General features: G+C 32.7%; 3 protein-coding genes across 4 annotated transcripts; 1 reads left to right on the top strand and 2 right to left on the bottom strand.

Annotated features, from left to right (window-relative positions):
- Positions 1 to 2,319: 2,319 nt before the first annotated feature.
- LOC146951205 (uncharacterized) lies at positions 2,320 to 4,492 on the bottom strand. The gene is made up of 9 exons (XM_085747193.1): positions 4,382 to 4,492; positions 4,227 to 4,276; positions 3,889 to 3,945; positions 3,734 to 3,790; positions 3,574 to 3,630; positions 3,421 to 3,477; positions 3,258 to 3,314; positions 2,969 to 3,154; positions 2,320 to 2,797 (listed from the first exon to the last, which is right to left on the bottom strand). Exons 2-9 carry the CDS (start codon positions 4,274 to 4,276, stop codon positions 2,611 to 2,613), a joined length of 708 nt encoding a protein of 235 aa, XP_085603319.1. The 5' UTR covers positions 4,382 to 4,492; the 3' UTR covers positions 2,320 to 2,610.
- A 1,562-nt stretch (positions 4,493 to 6,054) lies between these two features.
- Positions 6,055 to 14,113, bottom strand: LOC146951204 (serine/threonine protein phosphatase 2A 55 kDa regulatory subunit B beta isoform). Of its 2 annotated transcripts, none has more exons than XM_085747191.1 (14): positions 13,844 to 14,113; positions 12,651 to 12,754; positions 12,444 to 12,542; positions 12,239 to 12,358; positions 11,386 to 11,601; positions 10,692 to 10,783; positions 10,393 to 10,511; positions 9,057 to 9,180; positions 8,668 to 8,791; positions 7,769 to 7,837; positions 7,587 to 7,678; positions 7,417 to 7,494; positions 6,870 to 6,940; positions 6,055 to 6,776 (listed from the first exon to the last, which is right to left on the bottom strand). In XM_085747191.1, exons 1-14 carry the CDS (start codon positions 13,956 to 13,958, stop codon positions 6,640 to 6,642), a joined length of 1,560 nt encoding a protein of 519 aa, XP_085603317.1. In that variant the 5' UTR covers positions 13,959 to 14,113; the 3' UTR covers positions 6,055 to 6,639. The 2 variants fall into 2 exon arrangements, with proteins under 2 accessions (XP_085603317.1, XP_085603318.1); XM_085747192.1 differs by having other exon boundaries at positions 11,389 to 11,601.
- A 3,247-nt stretch (positions 14,114 to 17,360) lies between these two features.
- LOC146951203 (inorganic pyrophosphatase 2-like) lies at positions 17,361 to 19,522 on the top strand. Its single transcript, XM_085747167.1, has 4 exons — positions 17,361 to 17,608; positions 17,788 to 17,909; positions 18,019 to 18,220; positions 18,973 to 19,522. The coding sequence occupies exons 1-4, from the start codon at positions 17,471 to 17,473 to the stop codon at positions 19,327 to 19,329; spliced, it is 819 nt and encodes a 272-aa protein (XP_085603293.1). The 5' UTR covers positions 17,361 to 17,470; the 3' UTR covers positions 19,330 to 19,522.
- The last annotated feature ends 280 nt before the right edge of the window (positions 19,523 to 19,802 follow it).

Below are 19,802 nucleotides of genomic sequence, written 5' to 3'. Positions count from 1 at the left end.
CACGTAGTGTAGTTTGAATCAGTAGTAATGTTAAAGAAACAACTATTCTCATGGGTTCTCTAAAAACACTGTTCTTATGGGTAAACAAACCAGGCCTCAATTTCGTTAACCATTTACTTTTTTTTAATTTATCTTTTTAAACATAAACAAGATTATTAATTAATAAGTTGATACTCACTCTTTGTTTATCCATCCATTAGGTTAATTTCAAAATTTCCTTCCAACAAACACCAGAGGCTTTTGGAATCTTCTCTTCATAGTGTATTCTGAATCAAAAGCATATACTACCTCCGTCCCTAATTATAGGACCCTTTTGTTAAAATCACGGGAATTAAGAAAGTGGATATTTATATTAAAGTTGTTTGTAATCACTATTGTTTTTACAATTTTATCCTTAAGAGAAAGAGTTAGTTTATGTTTTCCATATGTTATTTATTGTTGATTGAAGAAAAAGATGTATAATAAATAGGGGCATGTATGTAAAGAAATAATTAATGTAGTTGGAAATAGCAAAGGGGTCTTATAAAAAGGGACAAAAAAATTTCACAAAAGGGTCTTATAATTAGGGACGGAGGTAGTATTATCTAGAAGTATTTGGAAAGTTGCAGATTGCAGGCATACAAGGTATGAATATATAGTTATCAAAAGGTGAATATTATAGGTTTAAGTCATCATTATGTAAGCTATACAAATTAAATAGATGTATCTTTCAATTATTTTGCAGATAATTTTGAAGCTATGAAGGGGTAGCAAATGCATTGTCTACAAGGGCCTGTTTTGATTACTTTTTTCTTCTATTTATCTATATAATTTGTTTTGAGCCATTGTTTTGTTCATTTGATGATTAAAAGACATTAATGTGGTACCGAACTAAAATGGTGTGGTAGATGTGGTATTCGTTTAATTTGTTAGTTATTACAAGATAACTATATATTTAAATATGGGTTATGATAGAAGACACCTTTTGTGAAGGTGTCTTTTATCAAGTTACTCTATGAGCATTTGCGAAAAGACACCAACTTACGTTTATGAAGGTGTCTTTTAGCAAAGTTATAACTAAAAAGCGAAAATCACACCTTAAGGTGTGACTTGATAAAAGACACCACCAAAGGGTGGCTTGTAACATAACCCTTTAAATATATATGTATGCCAATGTATCTTATATATTTTGTTAATGTGTTAAGTATCAATAATTCAACGCACTACAATATACCACCTTTAGTATATATATGTGTGTGTGTGAACCTTTTTTTTTTTTTTTAGAGAAAAGTGCTTATAGCATTTCATTAGTAATCAAAGTTTCAATACAATTGGGTATATGAAAATAAATAGCTGGACTAGCAAGAAAAGTGGCCTCCCCTGCAAGAGTATGAGCCACCACATTAGCTTGTCGCCAAACAAACTCCACCCGAGAGTTGGCAAACTTGGACGAGAGCAAAGACCGGGAAGCAGTGATAATGTTACCGACTTTAGTTATGTCTTCCCGACCCGAGTAAAGAGCATCTTTTGTGATTTCAGAGTCAACTTTAAAATCCATATTATCAAGGTGCATATCACTCACCCATTGGAGAGCATGGTAAAGACCCAATGCTTCCCCAATGTGTGAACCTTTTAAAAAGTGACATATTTTCCCTCAAAGAAAAAAATGATATATTTATTGTGATTTGATTGAATGCATGTGTATGAACATTCTACATTGCCCTTAGTTTACAAATTAATCTTTTTTTTATGGATCCTTGTCCTCCAAATGTTATAACATTTCTACATTTAATTTGTAAGAATTTCTACATTAATTAATTAATAAATGAATGCCAACCCCCAATTGCATTGACCATGACAAAGACATTATTGGAATATTAGTTAATAGACATATTTTAGCTTGAGGGAGAGGAAGACGACTTTTTTATGATGAAATTCACAATTCTTATTTCACCTATATTGATTAGAGTTGGGATCCTCTCCATATTGTTTTTTGCACTACTCATTCCACAAAATCTAACTTTAACTTTGAATATTTGTAGCTGTGTCTCCTCTTAATTATAGTTTATTTTCTTGTTATGCTTACTACTCTTTCTTGTCATTTCCTTTGTTTAGAAAGAAGAAAAAAAAGTTTAACAAGCTATGCTAAATGTCCAATTGAATTTCAAAAGAGTCTCTGCTTGAAGCTTTCAAATATTACATGGCCCTTTTAAGATCATAGACAATTCCCCAAAATTCCTCTAGTAGCTAGAAAACACAAGAAGCAAAGGGAAATAATTCATTATTTAAAATAAAATGGTCTAGCCTTAAAGCAATATGAACATTCACAAATGTTAGATATAACTATAATTATGCTCGCCATATCGAATTGAATTGTCATTTCAAGACATGAAATTAAGGTGGATCAAATAAATTGTGATCGAATGCTAATCAATGTCGTTGAACATTGGTTAAACAACCAAAACAGGTAAAATTTTTATAAAATGATAATGTAATTATTACTTCATCGAAAATATAGACTTACATTCTTAAGACAATTTTTATTTAAGGATTCTTTAACCAGTGCCTCTGGTTAGCAAGGCCCTTAAACTAGCAGAACTAGTAATGTCTTATTGGATAGTTCCACTCCACTTAAACATAGTAGCCGGTGAATGTAAATCCTCTGCCAATTATTTCACCCCCACAATACCAAAGATAACACTCAAGTCCGAATAAAGCAGCTGTGCCAATTTTCTCCATGTTTAAATCATTCATGTTATTCATTATGTTCTTACAAGAGTCCAATTCCTTCCAGAATGAATCGTAACGATGAGGAATACTGCAAAAATACAAAATAACAAGTTCAATATTTCCTCAGTCTCATTATAACTGTTTCATTTTAGTTGTGCGCGATTCTTAAGAAAATGTTAAATTTTATTTTCCCAATGATAAAATTTTAGTTGCTCGTGATTCTTAAGAATATATAGGATTTAATTCGTATGCAACAAACCTGGCAAGTCGAGTATAGAACAATTGTTTGGCCAGTAATTGACACTTTTCAATAGTAGGTGGTTCTTGGACATGGTGTTTGTTCTGCTCCATCAACAGCTTGAAATGTGAATTTATATGGTTTGCCACTTCTGCTGACGCTTGAGTCGCCTTTGATTGCAGCTCCGGAATCTTTGATGTCATGATACTATACAAAAGTATGTTAAGATACATAAAGATGAAAAATTTATTGAATAAGTTTTATTCAAATCTCATTATTGTGTTTTTTTTTTAAAAATTCAGACACAAACCTTGTTGTCTGAGTCACCTTTGATTGTTGCTGAGGAATCTCTGATTTCTTGAGTTCACTATATATACAAAAGTATCAACATATATAAGGGTGAAAAATATACTGTTGAATAAGTTTTATTCAAATTTTACAATTGTGTTTATCTAAAATTTTCACATGCAAACCTCATTGCTTCAGCCATCTTCGATTGCTGCTGAGGAATCTCTGATGTCATGAATTCACTATACAAAAGTATCAAGATACTTAAGGGTGAAAAATTATTGAATAAGTTTTATTCCAACCTCATGATTGTTTCTCTAAAATTTTCACACACAAACCTCATTGTTTGAGTCATCTTTGATTGATGCTGAGGAGTCTTGGATGTCATGGATTCACTGTACAAAAGTATCAAGATATATAAGCAAAGGTGAAACATTTATTGAATAAGTTTTATTCAAATCGCATAATTGTGTTTTTCCGAAATTTTCATACACAAACCTCTTTACTTGAGTCACCTTTGTTTGTTGATGAGGAATATTTGATGTCATGGATTTTCTATACAAAAGTAGCAAGAGATATAAGCAAAGGTGAGGCATTTATTGAATAAGTTTTAATCCCATAATAATGTTTTCCTAAAATTTTCACACACAAACCTCATTGCTTGAGTCACCTTTAATTGCAGCTGAGGAATCTTTGAAGTCATGAGTTCACTATGCAAAAAATGTCAAAATATATAAGCAAAAGTGAAACATTTATTGAATAAGTTTTATTCAAACCCCATAATTATGTTTTCTTAAATTTTCCACACACAAACCTCCTTGCCTCCATCCATTGTACACTAAAAAAAAACTCCATATACGAAGCACATTTTATTATATACACAAATTTGGATGAAACATGCGGATTTTGTTGGAGAAATCATGAGTTACACGTTATAAATTTAAAAAAACTCAAATTACTCGAAATTCAAGTAATAATAAACACAATGTACCTTACGGGTGTAACGTGCAATGATGTCATGGTTCTATGGATCCTCATCATCTAAACACAATGTGAAAATGAAATTTGATTTAGATGAAACAATTACTTAACTAGCAAGTTACGTGACAAAAAGAGTATGCACATTAATGTATTTCGTTGCAGTACCTTTTTTTGACAGAATTTGATATCAGTACCTGAAAGTTGATGATCAAAGCAATTTGCAAGAAATGAGTGAATTTAGTCTTGGATTACCGTTTGTAACGTTGGTTTGTTTTGTCCACTAAATATGGTATTGGTAGTTAGATACAAGTTTCATGGATCTGTTAAGAAAAAGTCATAAGAATTTAAATGAAAAATGACCAAGTATGTGCCACCTCTTCTAAATCACATGCAAGATTAAGTATTTTAATTCTAGGTCTTGGATTACTTTTTTTTTTTTTTGCTTTCGCACCGGTTTCCGACCCACTAAAGGTGGACGACTAATCCGGCTCGTGCGTAGAGGCATGCGTACTAGCCAAGCGTTATTTCTCCTAGGAATAGAACCCGGTATTCCCCAGGTACATCCTTGGAAGGAGCGCCTTGCCACTGGAGCTCAATCAACTTGGTTTTTCTTTCGTTACCTTTGTTTATTAAAAAAGAATGTGTAACAAGCTAAGCTCAATGTCCAATTGAATTTTGGAAAATGTTAAATAGAGTATTGTTGGAACATTGATTAAGTAAACAAATGTAAAAATATTATGTTGGAGAATAGTGAACTTAACTTTTTAAAAGTTTAAAAATCATTGTTTTCAATACAAAACTATTATTTTTGTCTTCTTTAACAAATGTCCACCCTTGAATTTTAAACGCATCTTTTTACCGTGAAGTTTTTCAAATATTTCATACTCCTTTTAATATTAGACATAGATAATTGATATTTTTCAACCCAGGGTGGTTTTTGGATATAGTGTTTGTATTGCTCCAACAGAAAAATGTATTCCGTCCGTTTTAAAATAAATGCCAATTTATGGTTGTTGCATAAGATTAAGAAATACAATAAAATAACATGATAAAATTTTGAAAGAAAAATGACAAAGTTAACCTCTTTTCCCATGTGAGAAACTTGTTTTACTAAAAAAGATGTAATATACTTTTTGAATAACAAAACTTATGTCATTGTCCATATTGTTAGGTTAGACATCACTCGAGTTCGAACACAGGATATCACAGTTGTGTGTGTAAGTTTTTGATAGTGTTTGTCACATTGTTTAAAGACAACAAAAAAAAAACTTTATGTCATTGCCTCAAACAAAACAAAAAGAATCAACTTATGTAATCTCTTTTTGGAGTTAGCAAAATGAATCATTAAAAAAAAGGGAACCCTTAAAAAAAAAATAAGATTTTGAAATTGGTTTTTATGATAACAAAATTAATCGTTGTTCTTTCTCTTAAAAAATATTTATCCAAATACTAATAATTGAGATTTTTACATGGATGTAAGAATATACTGTTCATAAATTATTGACAAAAAACTAAATACTTTGAATAATTGGCGTGCTGTTGTACATTGCATCATTATTGACATGTTACAAAATGATGGAGTTTACCAATTGGAAACAATTCATTCAATTATTGCCTGATCAAATTATTAAACACAGTTTGAGCTAAAGGTGGCTAAAATATGAGTCATGTTTGGGTTGGTTGGTTTAGGAGAAATGTTATCAGATCGGATTTGGATCTCCGACATCAGCAGTGAGCACCATTAGAACTAACGGTGCCCACAACTACTGCACCGTGCAACTTCTCGATGATGAGCAAGTTGATTCAGGTCATATCATAGAGACACACAACAAAAAATGTTTTTACATGGCAAACTTATTACCTTTTACACAAAGATTAACAGTTACAGCAAAACAAAGACTATTGAAACATGTCAGATAGAATTCCAACACAAAAATAATCAATGAAAAAATGACGTACTAGAGGTTTTAACTGCTCCATCTCACAGAGATATCTGTGCTAAAATTAACAAAAATAAAAGCTACATTTTTTTAATAAACTTCCCTAGTGGCAGATATTGAACATCCTTTAGTATCTGTTGTAGGAGAGCTACAATCACATTTTTCATCTTCACTTGCAAGCCAAAACACAATTTGAAACATGCACTGCACCTCCTTCTCTTTCAGAAGAAGATGCAGAAATAGGAGAAAGAATATTAGGGTCGAAAAGGAGAACCGCGAAACAAAAAGAAGAAAGAAAAAAAAAGGTCTTCTTCTCCTACCCCAGAATTGGGAAACAGCCACTTCTGGATCTTGTCTAAAAGCTCTGAAGGGCACCTGTAGTGTGAGAGTTAATGTAGCTTCCAACTTAGTGGTTTGTATGAAGGGAAAAGAGGCCTTCTCCACAAGCAAAATGCATGTAAGTCATCTTCATCATCTCTCTCTTTATGCATAGTACATGTACAAGCTATTTGCAGCAGCACAGGCGATTGAATTTTCAGATGGATGCCATGCTAAGTGCAACAACTTTGTCGTGAAATCAAACGAATTCCCGTTTGCATCAACCCCAGGGTTTTCCGCTCCTGTTTATGAAATTTGAAATTTATATTTTATATAGTAAGAAACAAAAAATATGATGAAATTTATCAGACAAGGGAAAATGAAAGAAAACTGACCCCGTCGTACAACTCGTGTTATACTATTTCCCAGTGATCGAGACGGCCTTGAGGGTGTCGGAACTTGTCGTCTGACAGATTGCACAAGTTAATATAGATTCAACAGTTTTGTTATTTGAACAACAAAACGGCAACAAACTAGGTGGCTAACGCAGTTAAAATAAGTAGTTAATTACATTCAATAGATGGTTAGTAGAATAGTAGATATTCTAGGTGTTAAAACTCATTAACCATTAAAATGATTTTTTTAACCATGAATTTGAACGTGGTTATGTTACCCACAATTTTCAGGTATTCTAATCTAAATGAAGTTGAACACCTTAAAATAATAATTAACCACGTTCAAATTCATGATTAATTAAGTTATGTTGGTGGTTAATGGATTTCGACGTTTGTAATATCCATTAACCATCTGCTAAACGTAATTAACCGCCTACTTTGATCTGCATTAACAACTTAAAAAGTTGTCTAAATTTGGTTGAACAAAAATCATTTCACATGCCACAATGCCTAACTGAAAGTGAAAACTATGCTTGAATAAAATTACCTCATTGGGTTTTTACTGGCTTCCAAAGTAGTAGCTTCAGTACTTCCAGGAGCACAGCCAAATACTCGGAATAAATTGCTGGTATCAAATGAAACAAAATAGAATAGTAACATGCAGGATAAACAAATTCCAGTGACAAATGAACCACAGATTAAGTTTGTATCACACACCTGTAAGAACCAGTTGCTACTCGCAATCCATCACCACTCAGACAACACTCGAACTTATCAAATATCGAATCATTTTCATATAAATCACAAAGCTGGCATGTTCAAACAAAAGCATAGCATGTTATAACTCAATAGAGCAGCAGAAAGAAATACAATGTTCATCATCACAACAGGAACCTAACCTTAGGTCTTAGATACTCATGAACCTGATAAGTTGCAACTGGACCTGAATCCATATTAATGTCCCACAACTGACAAACAAGGAAAGATGAGTGAAATGAGATGAAACTTAAGTCAGCGAGTCTACAAAAGAATTGAATTTTTAAGGAACAAAAAACCTAAATCAATAATGATAATTTGAATAGAAGAACTACAAAGTATCCCCACCCAAAATAAGCAAAAGCACAAATCAACTTTAAGATTTGGCCTTTTACCCCCTTAAAGCTTGAAAAATGTTGTAATAGCCACATAGCCCATTTATAAATCTGCCTGAATAGACGTAAAAGAAAATATTTGCAAATTTAGCAAGAGACAAATCCTAGCTTGGAGGTGAAAATTGAAGCGTAGACAATACCACAATCTAAGTACCTAAAGTCCCTCACACAAATGACAAGTAGGTAGAAAGAGATATCAAATATAGTGTCCAAACAGGATGGGCAAAAAGGAGTGCTTTGGGTGTAATATGTGATAGAAAAGTACTGCTAAAGCTTAGAAGGAAATTTAGAGATAGTAGAATCTCGTCTCAAGAAATTCTGGCATAGTTTGATCCATTCAGCCGATTTCATCTAGTGGGAAAAGGATAGGTTGTTATTACTGTAAGTTAGTCAATCACTTTTTTACTGAAGTCAATCCATATTTCCACCAGTTTAACTAAATATTTTCAAATGTCAATTCTTTCGTTTCTAGATTGAAAAATATAATAGTATTAATCTTTTTAGCAAAAATTAACTATTGGGGGGCTTTTTAAAAGTTAAAGGATTTCGATAGACAAAATTAAGGGGCCTATTTCTGAAGTCCAAGATATTGTGAAAGCTTTAACAGAAACGTGGATTTCGAAATCGTAAAACTTCAAAGTTCAAACCTTTAAAGTCATGTAATCGCGGCTCAGTATGTATCTTCCATCTTTCCCAAATTTTATGTCAGATATAGAAGCAATTATCTCTGTGAAAAATGATCTGGAACCTGGGGCCTCTTGTTCCTCAAATCTGCACCAAAGGGCATTACCTATTAGGGTCTAGAAAGTATATGAAAGTGCATGAATGCATACAACAATAGGCTTCAAAATCATTTTTTTTTTTTAACACAAGCAACAGTTTAATGATCCACATCAAAATCATCTTTCCAGTACTTTTTTCTATCATCTCGACATGTTAAAAATGTAAGCTGTATGAGAGAAGAGGGATACTTATTTGATAGGAATCAACAAGATTAACACAAGAACATAAATAGAACTACAGAAGATGTGCTTACAGTTTGGCATGAGAATCACATAATGCTGATTGCCGCAAATCAATTAAACGGATTGAACCCTTTGAACTGCTATACGCCAACGTATTACAATGTGTGGGGTGGAACTCTGCTGATGTTATAACCTCTACAATAATAATATAAAGGAACATGGCTCAATCAATACTATAAAAACAAGAACGAGCTGGCAACAAATGAAAGCGGGTGACTCCTTCGCTTTGCCCTAAAGGACCAGGTTTGACTTGACCTGATACCTTGACTGGATGAATTTTAGGAGCCCGGTCCCAACCCAAGACCCTAGTCTAAATTGTCAACTTGATTCTAGGCTAGCTGGACTAGTGCGAGATTGGCCCTAAGTTAAGACAATACATAATTTAAACTGCAAATTTAAAGAGAAAAAGTAGAGTGAACTAGTGCAAAATTGCATTCTATGAAAGTAGCACACATTACGCAATTAAACTCACTAAGATTATATCACGTAGCATAGTCAGGCATACCACACAACAATTATCTATCTTGTTGGGATATTGACGACCAAATAATTGAAAGGAAGCATGATGTGAACCTGATTCACGTGATAGCAATTAACAGAAGAAGGTTATACCCGTAATGAAAAAACAAGTAGTATGTTATTTCTTATACTAATATCTAAATAATAAAGTAACATAATGCCCACAGAGCAAAGCTCCTACAGAGGCATGATGCCAACTGTCCATAACAAACTCATACTCTCCAAGATACCCTCTTACTCTCTCTCACATTCCAATATAATAGAATTCATCACGCAACTCACATGTGCACTCACTCCTAGCCACGGCAGCATTCTCAATATGATCCTTCCTTGTATAGACTTGTCACATGATGGACAGACTTGAGCAGTTGGTATGTTAATTCCCTATTTGGGCCCATACTCACATTTGGGGTCCTAACACAACATCTAGTTCTTTCAATCACCATAATGTGACCAATTTCTACTGATACTGAAAAATTGGGTGCGATGATCTAGAAAAAGTTATGAATATATGACATCGACTTGGGTTGGTTCTACTTGATGTGTAATGAAGTGTGAGCCAAATATTTTCTTTGGTTCGTAAATTTGAGCTACCCAGCTCAACTTATAAGATCAACCGAGGTCCAACCAAAATTAAATGGATTGGTCCAGCTTGAATCATCAGGCTATCAGTCTAAGTCAGGGTCGTGAGCATTTGAGCAGCCGTTAGTCGGTCAACTAAAACTTGTAATATATTCTTCAACAATATGAAGTTGAACTAAATAGTTTTAGTGTTCTACAACCAGAGAAATGTTTACGCCACGAGTACAAATTTATAATCAAGCTTACCTGTCAGATCCTCCATGTTTGCAGGCTTTACATCAACAATATTAAAACTTTGACTGCTTATTTCCAGGTTCCAGAGATTTATTCGCAAATCATCGGCTGATATGAAAGTTTCACCATCACTATAAGGTAAGAGCAACATGACACCATCCAAATTTGATCAGTATCTATAAAACTATGAAAAAATAAGTAAAAAATAAGGTACAGAAACTCATAGTCATCAAGTAAAGCACCAGATTCCAAAAAGACAAAACTTACTAGACTATAGCATAATACAATGTGCACTAAGAAAGCTAAATCACCTGTTATTTGAAATTGAATTGATATGATAATCGTGAGCATGGGCATAAACTCTACGACATCGAGCCACCAAGCTGGTTTCATGGCTACTTACCTGCACATTTTACATGAGTTAGTACTGCCAGAATCTTAAATATGCACTCGTTTAGTTTGGAAATGAAAGTACTTGAACTACTATACATAGTTTCTTCTCTTCTAAAGAACCAGGGTCAGACAATATGTTAAAATTAATAAAAAAAACTACAGGGAATGGAATAATCAAAATATGAAATCAAACTGTAATATTTTTCTTTTTACTTCTTATTCTACTTTCTTTTTCTTCATGTTCATGCAGGGCTGGTTGAATTTCTACTAAAATAAATATACTGAAATACTCCTGTTTAAAGCACTTAAGCACAGGAAGCATGCCCTGAGGTTTTAATAGTTATTGCTCCGTGCGATGTTTTGCTTCTTGTGCCAAGCCCTTTGAGTTCAACCTTTATCTTCCAGGTTATTTTAACTTTTAGTAAGTAATAAGAAACAAAACAAGATAACTGTATTCAGTTTAAAGAAGAAAAATACGCATTGTTGAGCTCTAAATCTTTCATTTTTAAACAAAAATTCATTGGTTGTTTATAGTATGTCATGCCATAGGAAATTTATCCCCAATGAACAAATATCATAAAAAGAATTACAGGTTGAAGGGATAAATACAACTACCACTGGTAATCTTAGTGATGGTATGCCTCCCGGTGGAAATGAGAAGTCAGGGCTGAGATAATTGTATGATCTATCTGAATCTGGATATCCTCCATTTTCAAGGCTTGGCCTAGGATTACTTGAATTACTTGAACTAGCAATACTGCCATTTCCCATTGTTTTTGAAGGGTCGACATTCATCTCAGCAACTTTCTTGACCTTCTTTTCTTGAACCTGTTCAACACTCAGATAAGGAAGGATAAGAAAAGGTGATCTAGAAGACCAACTGATCAAATTATTCTTATGAAAAAGATACAAATTGATATTATTCAATATGTGCTAACTATGTAACATTTCTTTATTTCATAGCATGGCCTTCGTTCATATTTGTTTCTCAATTCTCCCCATATCTCAGTGTGTTTAACTATTAAGGTGCCGCCTAACATGATAAACATTTAGCAGTTGAAGGTAAACAATAACAAATTTGTCGACTAAGGTCCTGGAAAGGTTTTCATAAAGGAAGCCGTGATATTATGGATTTGAAAACAAACAGCCTAAGCAGGAGCTCACCCTCAAAAGGCGCTCTCTACACGCAAAGTTATTTGGTTAACTGAACAGTATTTCAATTAACACCAGCAATTCAAAATATGATAGGTAATCTGTGAAGGTCAAGTCCGGCAAGTAGAATCCAATTAGAAAGCAGATATATGAGCCTCATAAGCAATTATATTTCTCAAAGAACAGATAAACTGTCAGAATATATGTGAAACACAGGATTAAACTTAATTCCACATCAGAAGTGCAACCTCGTGAACAATGAATTGATAAGACACAACACTGAGCATGGTACGAATGAGCATATATTTCATACCTTCCAAAATTTGATGGTTTTATCATTTGTCGAGAGAAGGAAAAGGGCACCATTAGCTATTTGGCACCATCTGATTTTGTTGATTTTCTCTTCTATCTCCAAACTCTTAAGGTAGTCAAACTGAAACAATTACCACACATTATATATGTTGCATATTCTAGGGCATGGGATGTCCGTGAAACATTGCCAAGAAAATGATGATTACCTCAGGCTCGTGACTCTGAAACTCTGTTTTGTAACGGAATTCAGGATGCCTGCTGATGGAATAGTCCATCCTCTCTGAATCCCTTCTAGATTCGCCATGCTGCATGTTTCAACATACATACACATATATATTACAATACTATGTGCAAAACATAAGTTCACTTCCTTTTACTAAAACAAATCTTGCCTAAACAAAAATCAGGCTTACATCTTTTGTATCTGTCCTCTCAAAGAGTACCACTCGACCACCACGATCACCAGTAGCAAGATGATCACCAGACTTGTCAAATTCGATAGCAGAAATTATGTCAACTGTAGAAAGACATTTGGTCAAATAATTAAGAAAGTTTCGCATTATCCTACAACAAAACTACTTCAGATCTGTCAATGACTATATTGCAAATATCAGGTCGCTCACTCTCACCACTTCCCCTTGAAAGCACCTAATAAATGGTACCTTCACATGACGCACGGCATATCAGTCTATCACTTAATCTAATGATATTTCCATTTTTATTTCCCTTTTTGATAAACCATGTTTTAGGTACGAACTATTCACCGCTATTGAGCAGTGACTAATCTCCATCGGGAACTTAGTGGGCACGCAAGGTGGGTTCTCCCTTCCCAAACCAGGTTTTTCTCCATACTCAAGAACCAGGATCGAACCTTTGGCACTTACTTAAGGTGCCTGAGTCCCTTACCACTCGGACCCACCTGGTTTGTTTTGACAGAAAATGATGTTTCCTTTTCAACAAAGAGAATTGCCACGCGCCCATTCTATAACGACAAACTGAGTATTTTCTATTCAAGTGATACCACCACCGTCATTACCGGAACTCCAATCCAGCAAACTCCACCAAAATCTTATCCTTTTGCATTGTCAAAGACATAAATTCCATCAGACCCAACAATCAAACTTCAACACTACTCACCAATCGAACTACGCAACACGACATTAAGATTTAAGATCCAATATATCTTACTCAAATTGATTAACAAACTAAAGAATTATATTGTAAACAACATAAATGACTACAACACAAGCAAAAGCTAGAAAACAACACACCAAACCAAAAACACAAACTAAGTCAAAAAATCTCACTTTCACAGTCTCAAAATCCAATCTACTAAATCCACAATGCAAAAACAAAAAAACATCACTCGGTCAAAACAAACAAACCCACTACTTTCCCCCAAACAAAAACCAAACACCGATAATAGCAATGACCCAAAATCAAAAACAAACATTACTCAACAAAACAACATAGTACCAACCAAACACGATCCACGACAGATCGAATCAAACCCTAACCCCACCACAAAAATTGGATCCAATCCAACAAACTCAACAAAAAAACATGTCTTTTTCCAACCAAATACAACGTTGTACAAACAAATTACCTTCCTGAACCTCTTCACCAGCCGTACGTTCACCAAAGACCTGAGAGAATTTCCACTCCAACGGAACCGGTGGACCCGCCGGAGCTGCTGCAACAACATCATCACCACCGTTCATTTTTCAACCAAATCAACGGTCACAAAAGATTCAAGTGAATCTACCAATTCTGTTACTGCATCAAAGATTGGTTTCTGGGTTTTCACAAGATCATAGGCTTAAAGCGACTCGTCGTAAAAAGACACAAAATTTCTTTTTTTTCTTCTCTTTGTGTTGTTCCCAGTTGAACCATTGGAGCACAAAAAAAGAACAAAAAATTATTCTCTCTCTCTTACAATGTTGTTTATTTTCTCTCTCTAGAAGGGTAAAATTGGTATTTTAAGGATGAAAAAAAAAAACAATAAATAAAACAAGAGATACGTAAACACACTTCTGTTTTGAGTTCTCTCCACAAAACAATTAGTCTCTGTCTGGTTTTTTATTTTATGTTTGGTAAAAATAAAAAAATTAATTTCTATAAATAAAATTATTTTACACGTGTATTTAATCATGTGTTGTTACATTAACAAATGAATAAGATAATTTATATATTTTCGTACACATTATATAAGATGACAATACATCATTAAATGCTTATATAAAATAAATTTGCATGATGGTGTATATAAATTGAATAGACAAAAAAATGTAATTATCTTAGTTTTTGATATTCTGATTTATTTGTCACACAATAAGGTGAAGTATGATGTTTGATTGGATTATGATTAGGAATGGACGGTAATGTGTGTGGTACAGCTAGGTGAGGTTAAGAATAATGTTTAAGATGGTTAAAGTTAATTAATAAAAGTATTTGTGCGGATGGATTAGATTAGATGTTTTTCTTGGAAGAAAAAAGATGTCTTTGTGCAAAATGACTTGGATGTCCTTATGTATTTTATTCTTTGTAATAAAGGACTATTGGAATTTAGAGAAATAAATAATCTAAATACTCTTTATAAAAATATTATGAATAGACATTTTTCAAACCAAGGAAGAGTTTCAAACCAAGGAAGAGTTTATTTGGTAGTAAATGAGGTGTTTTATTACTAAAACCACCAGCATGACACAAGCCTAAAGAAAAGATTGATATAAGGAACTCAATATTGCAGCCTATCGTGACATTCTTTTGAGAGAATCAAATTGTATGCACAAAAGATAATGTTGACATCCACAAAAAGATAGAGAAGTGATTTCAATGACTTATATGATAACTTTGATATAATGAAATTAATTTTTTTTTTTTTGAAAGGAGCTTTGATATAATGAAATTAATTATTCTCTTGAGTTTGGACGATCAAATATGTCAAAATATTTGCACATAATAAAATGAGGTAAGGTGATAAAGGGTCTCACTGTTTAAGACCTAGACAAAAGTTGAAAGGAGAAGAATATTAGCAATTAAGAAGAACGTAAAAAGATTAAGGTAATACACTTCCATATAAGGTTTATCCAATTATTAGAAAATCTTGTAAAGAACGTAATTTGTTTAACAAATTTTCAAGGGTTAAATATATTTTTAGTCCTTACATTTTGCGCCCCTTTGAAGAATAGTCTCTACATTTCATTAAATGTTTTTAAAATTTTCACATTTTATTTTCGTTATCAAAATTAGTCCCTGCTATTAATTCTCTCTGCATAATGTTGATGTGGCAATTGGTGGGTCCCAATTATTATAAGGTTAAATATGTTTTTGATCCCTACTAAGGACCTATTTTAATTGCTAATATTCTTCTCCTTTCAACTTTCAATTGGTGGGTCTCAATTATTTTAAGGTTAAATATGCTGATGTTTTTAAGTTTCAAACTAAAATGACCTATTTTAAATTTTTGAAACGGTGACAGTGAAATAGTTTATCAACTAAAAGGACATATTTGAAACTTTTGAAACTTAAAGGACTAACTTGGAAATTCTGTCAAACTAAAAGGTTAACTTGAGAATTTTGTCAAACTAAAAGGACTAAAAGTGGTATTCGGCCAAAAAAAAAAAAGGATCACAAGTTCAAACTTGAATAACTATGAAAAATATTTAGCCTAACAATATAGACATTGTCAATTGATCCAGGTACTATGAAAAATTTACCTTTCTTTTTATTGTGTCAAATAAAAACGTCATAAGCTATAAGAGTATTATCCGTGACAAGCCTACCAAAAATTGCTAATCTAGGCACGATCAATTTTTTTTTTGTTTTTGTTGAAAGGAACACATCTTACATATTTTCTTACCCGAGTGTCAAATACACAAATAATACTGTGATCTACTCAAATTAGCTAATGAAAAAGTAAATATAAACAAATCTTAAGATTCATGAGTTTGACACTTAACAAACATGTATTTTTTTAGTCACACAAGCTTATTCTTGTGCTTTGGTTAGTTTTTATGGTCTATTAAAATAAAATTACAACAATTAATCATAATTCATTTAATGTATTTACAATATTATAAGAATTTTTATGACTCTTTTCAAAAAATAGTTTTTTTTGTATGACTCAATATAGTATATTAGTCACGTTTGGAGGGGTTATGTGAAATGACTCAGGTTTATTCCTTGTGGACTTCTCTTGTTTTATTTCAAGTTCAGATGACATCTTGCTGGTTGAACCATTTGCTATCTATCACGGTATAACCATGGCAAATTATTTGGGTTATGCAGAGTTTGCTTGCTATTCTGGTTCTCATGTTTGCATTAATCTTATTAATGGCCTCATTGAGAGGTACCATATATATGTCGAGAATTGCTCTTCTCTCATATGTTTTTGCTCATTCCCGTCCTATGTGAGTTAACTCACGCTGAAAAATACATCCGTGTGAGTTAACTCACGCTCGACTATTTGACGAGAATGAGCAAAAACAGATGAGAGAAGAGCAATTATCATATATGTCGTCTTTATCCAAGATATAAAACAATTGCCCCATCAAACCAATGTGATGGTTAATCACACTCTTAGAGAGGGGAACCAATGTGCAAGTTTCATGGTAAAGTTTAGAGCTTCTTCTAATGTTGATCTTCTTCTTCATGAATCACTCCCTGCCAGTCTTATCAATCTTCTCATAAGCAATGCCAATGACACTTTGTTCATCCGAGTTAAGTTAGCCTTTTCGTTTGTTTTGTTGTTTTTTCCATTTATCATTGTAACCAAATCAAAAATATAGCATATTAGTATTAATTGAACTTAAATACGAATTAGAACGTAGGTGGAATATTCCTCTAGACAATGGAAGTGGATTTCATATATGGCCAACTACACTAAATAAATTCCCCTCGAATATTCTTTTTTTCACACAATCTTTGCCCTCTATTACTTGACCAAACTAAAGTTCATCAAATCCAACGGTTGTAATTCAATTTAATTAAGAATCAAAACCACAAATTGTAATATCCCATTGGAATTGGAATCAAAACCTTTGTTGTTTTTTTGAGTTAGGCTTCACGGTCACACCTTGTATTGTTCACTATAAATACCCTTTCATTTCTTAAATGTTAGCACAAGCCAAAAAAATACAATTTTGAGAGCAGTTTCAAATACCCAATTGGAATCAAATTCTTGAGAATTTGTTCTTTTCTAAAATTCTTTTACACTCTCTTTGTCACTATTATGGCTAGTATTGTTGTGGTTTTCGACTTTGACAAAACCATAGTTGAATGTGACAGTGATAACTGGGTTGTTGATGAATTGGGTTTTACTGATTTGTTCAATGAACTTGTTCCCACCATGCCATGGAACAATCTCATGGTAAGATTTTGATATGTTCGAAGATTTGTATTTTTTGACAAAAAATAGTTTAGTTTTATGTTATGTTTTTTAAGTGTTCTGTTTTTTCAATGATATCTATATCTTTTGTCCCTCTAACGTGCATGGTGTTTATATAACATAAATAATTAACTATTTTTATTTTATTTTTTTATTTATAGGATAGGATGATGATGGAGCTTCATTCTAATGGAAAAACCATTAAAGACATTGTGGAAGTTTTGGAGAGGATTCCTATTCACCCCAGAACAATCCCTGCCATTAAAGCAGCCAATGCTTTAGGGTATTCATATACTCCATTTATTTTTGTTTCCTATGAAAAAAAATGTTATAGTATTTGAAAAAAATTATACTTTTTTAACATGGTTGCATTTTGTAATTTTATTTTTCAGGTGTGATTTGAGGATTGTGAGTGATGCAAACACGTTTTTCATTGAGACAATTCTAGAGCACTTTGGAATTAGGGAGTGTTTCTCAGAGATTAACACTAATCCAGGTTATGTTGATGAAGAAGGAAGGTTGAGAATTTTGCCTTACCATGATCTCAATAAGCCTCCTCACAGATGTAATCTGTGTCCTCCAAACATGTGCAAGGTGCGTATACCTATCTAATCTAAGGTGAAGAGGGAAATTAATTGAATACATAATTTCCCTATAAAGATAATTCTGAAATTAATTGTATTTTTCCTATTTGACGAGTGGAATGATATAACTTTATTGTGAAAAAGATGTTCAAATACTTTTCAATTTTATTTTGAATTTAATTTTAACAAAAAAAGGGGAAGTCGTCTAGTTCACCGCTTTTTATTTTGTGCTGTCCTTTATTGCTTTTTCAAATCAAACGTTGGACAAATATTTTTGTCCCGCCCAATAATTCATTTTCTTACAAATCAAACACACATGTGACAATCATTAAATATTTATGCGCTTTTATAGGCACAAAACTATAGTGATAAAATCTTGTAAAAAAATCTCAAAAAAAAAAATTCTTGTAAAAAATGCACCAAAAAAATATTGTAAAAAAAAAATTATAGTCAAATCATTCATTTCTTTGTACCAAAAGACAAAAAAAACCTGTCATATCTGTTTAAAAATTCGAGTATTAATTTGGTGAAGAAAACTTCCTAAAAATAACCTAGTGAAGAAAATGGCACAAGAGTTTTCATCCACTGAGGACCAACTTCTCTAAAAATGAGTAATTCATTTTTGTACACATTAGTAAAATAGTAATTCATTTGGTATCATTATCATATATGATTGTTCATCAATCAAACTTAAAAAGGACTTATTTTGTAGAGTAATTGTGAAGATTCCTAAATATAATATTCTATATCATATCATTACAGGGTCTAATCATAAATAGAATCCAAGAGTCTATATCATGTGAAGAGAATAAAAGGTTTATCTATCTTGGGGATGGTAGTGGAGATTATTGTCCAAGCTTGAGGCTTAAAGAAAAAGACTTTGTGATGCCAAGGAAGAATTTTCCTGTGTGGGATTTGATTTGCAAAGATCCTTCACTTGTTAAAGCTAAAATTTATGAATGGAGTGATGGTGAAGATCAAGAAAGGGTTTTGCATCAATTAATCAACAAAATATCAATGGAAGAAACTGCTCAATTCATTTCAACTGAATTCAAGATTCAGACTCCATCTTTCTCTACTCATGAGGCTATGCCTAAAGCTCTACGTGTTCTGCATTAATAAGCTAGTTTAATTTAATGTATTCACAATAAATCAGTATTTTTATTTTATTATTACTAGCTTTACTTTCAAATTGACCTTTCCTATAATTTGGAAGTGGTCTATGACAAATTTTACTTTATAAAGAACTTAATGTATATTGTGTGTGTTTGCATATCCATGTTTAAAATAAAAACGGTAATATAAAAAAAAATCGAGTATAACATTAGTAGTTACTGCTAAATTTTACTTTATAAAGAACTTAATTGATTGGTAAGGGACTCAGGCCAAGTGGTGTGGGATTTGGGCCCTTTAAGCTGGTGATCATGAATTCGATCCTTAGCGTATATGTATGGAGAAAATCTGATTGGGAAGGAAGAACTCATATTGACATATTTTGGATGGAGATTAGTTACTGCTAAATAACGGTAAAATTTTCGTATCAATATCTTGATAAAAAAAATAGAATTAATTGTGTTGACCTAAGCTTTGAA

This window comes from Medicago sativa, chromosome 2, assembly GCF_051527215.1.
Source record: "Medicago sativa cultivar Bolivia chromosome 2, Bolivia_mono, whole genome shotgun sequence".
Lineage (NCBI taxonomy): Eukaryota > Viridiplantae > Streptophyta > Magnoliopsida > Fabales > Fabaceae > Medicago > Medicago sativa.
Note: the sequence above shows the minus strand (reverse complement) of the source record. Positions and strands in the feature narration are given on the sequence as shown.